Source organism: Sciurus carolinensis, chromosome 9 (assembly GCF_902686445.1).
Source record: "Sciurus carolinensis chromosome 9, mSciCar1.2, whole genome shotgun sequence".
NCBI classification, from domain to species: Eukaryota; Metazoa; Chordata; class Mammalia; order Rodentia; family Sciuridae; genus Sciurus; species Sciurus carolinensis.
The window spans coordinates 128203532-128208909 of NC_062221.1; the positions used below are offsets into that span (position 1 = coordinate 128203532).

General features: G+C 34.8%; 1 protein-coding gene across 1 annotated transcript; it reads left to right on the forward strand.

Moving 5' to 3' along the window:
• Nucleotides 1-3105: 3105 nt before the first annotated feature.
• On the forward strand, nucleotides 3106-3528 carry LOC124993752 (keratin-associated protein 6-3-like). The gene has a single exon (XM_047565528.1). The coding sequence runs from the start codon at nucleotides 3106-3108 to the stop codon at nucleotides 3526-3528; it is 423 nt and encodes a 140-aa protein (XP_047421484.1).
• Nucleotides 3529-5378: the final 1850 nt, after the last annotated feature.

Below are 5378 nucleotides of genomic sequence, written 5' to 3' on the forward strand. Positions count from 1 at the left end.
TTTATATTATATGGGTATATTTATTATATTTCTTTTATATATGTGAAAATTTCTTCTAGAAATTTCCTTTGTCACTATGGCTTCCAAAGTCCTCACTGCCTATCAAAATACTGTTACACACACCATATTACTGAAGATTTCCCCAAGTCTCTGCATCTAGATTTATTTCCTACAACCTCTAATGTAGTTTTCTACTCTAATCTTACCAACTCAGATTTCTCCAATAGGAGCTGCCAAATATTTACCCATCATATCTCAAAATTCACATTTTATTTTTTTAATACGTAGTAAATATTCATGTATTTTAGTTTATTGTACTTAAAGAATATGTTTAAGATTCATGTGATTCCATGTTCCAAAAGTACTGCAAAGACATCAGTAAAGAGAAAATACAGTCAGAGAGAGATGGAATTACACTCAGTAGTTTGTAAAGTTTAGTAGATACATATACACCCGTAACAATCAGAAAAGGTATGAATTCTGAACCAAAAAATTACCAGTGATAGGTTCATCAGCTAGTTTGTGTATGGCAGTACCTCCAGGTACCCTAGGCACAGTACAAAGTAGAGCTTATTCCATACACAATTGGAGTGTAGGAGGTTACAATATCTCATTCATTGGTTTACATTTTCACTTATTCCCAAATTATCTTATGAATCTCCTATGTTAGGCACTGTCACAAGGAATAAGAATGGAGTAAATGAACAAAACAGGCAAAATCTCTACTTTCTGGAGGTTACAATTGAAGAAGACAGACATATTTTAAAAATAGATTAATTCTAATAGAGATGCCTTGAGATGATAAACACAATAAGTTACCTTAAATTTAAAAAGGTATTAGGAGGAGATGAATTAAGGTAAGATGATCATAAGTTGTCTCTGTGGTGTTAAAATTGTGATTTAATTAGAAACTGTAGCCAAACATTCGTGATATTATTTTAATAAAGAGAGAATAGTAAGCTCCAAGACTGGGATTTATTGAAAGCACATATTTGTTGCACTTAGGGAGAAGAAAAGTCAGTGGGGTTTTAGCATTATTGATACATAGAAAGTGGTAGGAGATGAAGTCAGATGGGCAAAGACAGAATCCTCATGCCAATTGGCATCCATGTCAAGGTGTTCAAAGCAAGTCAATCCATACAAAAATCCAAGATTTCAAGTTTAAAGATTAAAATTGAAGTCATTCTGAGAATGTGAGATACTTAGAATCCTGATATTGAGTGTGGCCCAGAGGAGGGAACTTGAGAGAGACTAAAGGAAATCAATATGGAGCTCCAGGCTCTCTAGGATTTTTGAGGTCAAACCCTAAACCAGTCAAGCAAAGGATAATGAGGAGAAGCTGCTTGTGAGGTTGGAGGCAAACAAAGTTACTGTGCTGTGAAGGACTCCATAAAAGTATGGTCTAGCTTTGAAGAGAGAAGAAAGGAAGTAACAAATTGAGCTAATTCTTGCTGAGTTGTGCAAATGAAGACTGAGAAGCAATCTATGCAATTACTCAGCTTTTGTTTTTTGTTTTTTTTTTTTTTGTTTTTTTTTTTAAGTTGGATGACCTTGGCAATATTTTGAGAATTCACACATTATGGTTTTGTAGGGTAGTCCCAAAATGTGGGTTTGTCTGTTGCTTCTTCTAGAGTTGACTTAGGTTATGCATTTTTGGCATAAGAATGAAGTGATATTGTGTTCCTGTTAGTCTATCCTATCATGAGGTAGATGATAATAGTTTTTCCCCCAATATTGATAATATTAACTTTGATGATTTGGTGTTCATCACATTTATCATGAAATCACTGTTTTATCCAATCATAGGGAAATTATTTGAGATTAAAATGAGTATTTTGTTGCTCATCAAATGTTTCTCTGTTGGTTCAGAATTCATTAATAACCTTCTCACTGCAAAATTCCTACTGTTTTTATTTATTTCATTTTACTATCAAAAGTTGTCCATTCTCCATTTATTTTTCTATTCATTTATCTGTTTATGTAGTTATGAACTCACAGTTTCTTATTTATACAAAGCTCACACTCCCTATGATAATTTTTATATACACAAATTATCCCATATTTGGCCATGAAGAGTTTCTTCTGGTATTTTTGGTAGGTTTTTCTGTCTTTGACCATACCCTTACTGTCTACACAGTGTTCCGTGTTCTATTTTATACTTTCCATATTCCAAACCCATTTAGTTTTGAGATATAAGACAATTTATACAAGATAAATAAAACTTTACACGGTTACTTAAATTTTAATAAAATTATTTATATAAGGTTTTGTTTAAAACTGTAAAATGGAGGCCCCTTATTGGATATGATCTATTGATGGTAACATAAATTTTTACACTATTGTCACTGTCATTAAAATTATTTATATTTTATACTAAGTGAATGAAAGAATGGATGGATGGATGAATTCTTCAATCTTCACAGTAAAAATTCAGATTAATGTCATTTTCTTTGGAAAATTTAGAGTGAGACCTATCTGTAACTAATTGCTTCTATCAAGAAAGATAATGAAAAGACAATGAATAACATTTTGTCACAAATAATGTATTTATACATTTTGTATAACAAAAAAAGTATCTGCAAAGAAACATACATAAAAAGAAAAATTTTTGGATGAATATAAAATAGTTTTGTCTCTTTGCTTGCATTGAAATCATGTTTCTTTGCTTGAATTTTTTATTGAGAAATGAAATTAGTAAATTTCCTGTCCTCTGATCTCTGATAAATAAGGGGGGGGTACCTTCTAAGTTGTCTTCTATGCCTTAATCTCATCATAAGCCACTCCACACTGCACTGCTTGACCCTGAACTGTAATACATGTTAAAAATATCCCAGAGGAAGACTGCAATTGTAGAAAGTCAAGGAGAAAAATGTTATTTATGGTTAAGAGCAAGTCAATTCAAACTATTGAGAATTTTTTTTGTTTGCATTTTTAAACTAAAGATCTTGTATGAATGTTAGCTTTGTATGTAGGAATGTATGATCTTATTAAAACGCTGCTCAATGCATTGAAGAATGTCTCTTGAATGCCTTAAGGCACAACCTGCTGGTCTTTTAATTACACATTTATTAGATTAGTCATAAAATAGGCCAATGGCATGAGCACATGTGGTGGGTCCCACCCACACTGAAGGCATATAAAAGACCTTCTGTAGGGAGAGTTGCCCAGACTCCAGTCACCTCCTTCTCTACCCAAGGACAACCTCTCTACTCAACAACCTACACCATGTGTGGCAGCTACTACGGAAACTACTATGGCGGCCGTGGCTATGGATGCTGTGGCTATGGAGGCCTGGGCTGTGGCTATGGAGGCTATGGCTATGGAGGCCTAGGCTATGGCTATGGAGGCCTAGGCTATGGCTATGGAGGCCTAGGCTATGGCTATGGAGGCCTGGGCTGTGGCTATGGCTGTGGCTTCCGCAGCCTTGGCTGTGGCTATGGCAGTGGCTATGGATATGGCTCCCGTTCCCTCTATGGCTGTGGTTATGGATGCGGCTCTGGCTGTGGCTCTGGATTTGGATACTACTAAGAAAGATACCATGAGAGATGCTTATCCTGTATACTCATGACACGGAGATTCATAAATTCTGAATGCCACATGTTCGGAGCCTCTCTTTTGGAAGAAGGTCATTCTGCAGTGGAAATCTAGTATGGTCCGTTTTTGAACTATACAGAACCTACCAATTCTTTGAATTTACCTCATGATGTGGATAAGGTGACATTCACCTGACCTCTGACAGTCCTGCCCTCATTAGAATGACTGTGACAGTCACTGCATTGATGGATTTCATGATGGACCTTCTTTCTCTATTGACCTAATAAATTTCTGTAATCCAAACAGCAGCTCTAGTTTTTATTTCAGTCTGATGTCCAAAGTTTTCTTTTAACACTTTTTGATTTATGTCTTCATGAAAGATAATGATCACTTTCTTAGGAAGGTATTGTCTTTTACCATTTCTAGGTCAACTTCTTTACCATGCCCAAGGTTATTTCTCTTAGGAGAGTGACATAGTTTCTGTCAGTTTCCTTCCGTACTAATGAGGAAATCATTTTTGTCATATTGTGCAATTCACTACTAAATGAAATTAATCAAAAAAACAGGTTAAGAATTGCATGACACAGAATAAAAAATAAAGTAAAATAATAACTGGCGAAATTTCCATGTACAAGGTATCTTGATACAATTAAATGTTGGGGTGATATCCTTCTGTTTTCCACATTGTTTAAAAATATTTTCATGAAAACACTAACTTTAGAAAAAAAATTTTACAATTCTTTACTTCATCAAGTAATACTAAATAGCAAAACTATGTGGCCTGCATTTTAGACCATCATAATTGTACAGAGACAGCATTTTAGGTTTAGTATGAAAGGTTCAGTGGAGTAATGAAGTTCTTAGTCCTATCTGCTGTATCCCCTGAGACTCAGCTGAAGAACCATCTGCTCCCATGTTCACATGTTTTCGGCAGAATTTGATTCCCCCTGGGTTGTATAAGTGAGAGGCTCACCATTGACAGTTGGCTGACTTTGCATGGTATCTGCTGGAGATCACCCTCACCTCCAAGAGTCTCCTACAGCTTCTCCCTGTCATGTGGAATCCCAAATATGGCTGCATGTTTTCTCAAAGTCAGGAAGGGAGGGAGGGTATCCAAAAAGACAATTCTATATAACATAATACATATGTGTACACACACACACACATATGCTTACCCCCCCATAACCTTTGATATTCTCTGGTTGTTAGAAGCAATTCCCTGGCCTTGCCCACACTCCAGAAGAGGGGATCATGTAAGGGTATCCAGTATCAACAGAAAGAAATCTGGGAGGCACTTTAATAGTATGTCCAACACAGATGCGAATTTTATACATTGTTTATAATAGGAATTAGGACCTTTTCCTGTATTTGTAATACTTTAGAAATTTTAATGGATATTGGAAGTTTTCTTCTCTGAAGATTAGGCAAAATTTTCTTGGGACATTTTCTGGATATGGGGCAAAATCATGCAGTTTTGTTTCTTTTTTCAACAACTTCAGCTTCTTCCAAAGGAACTAACCTCTTTATAGTCTCTAAATATTGTGATGTCAAGTTTGATAATCTGCATTCCCTTAAGGAATTAACTACTTCATCTAAGTTTTCAAATTTATGTCCAGAAAGATCTACAAAATGAATCATACAATTTTTAAAATCTTTTCTTTCTCAGTAGTTATTTCATATTTTGTAAGTCTTACTCCTTTGTCTCTTGATCAAATTACCATGGGTTTTATGATATTCTCAATTCCTTTAAATAACAGCATTTTGAGTGGTTTTTAAAATTGTATTCTTCAATTTCTACTTCATTACTTTCTGCTTTTCAATTTATTACTTCTTTACACTTTCTT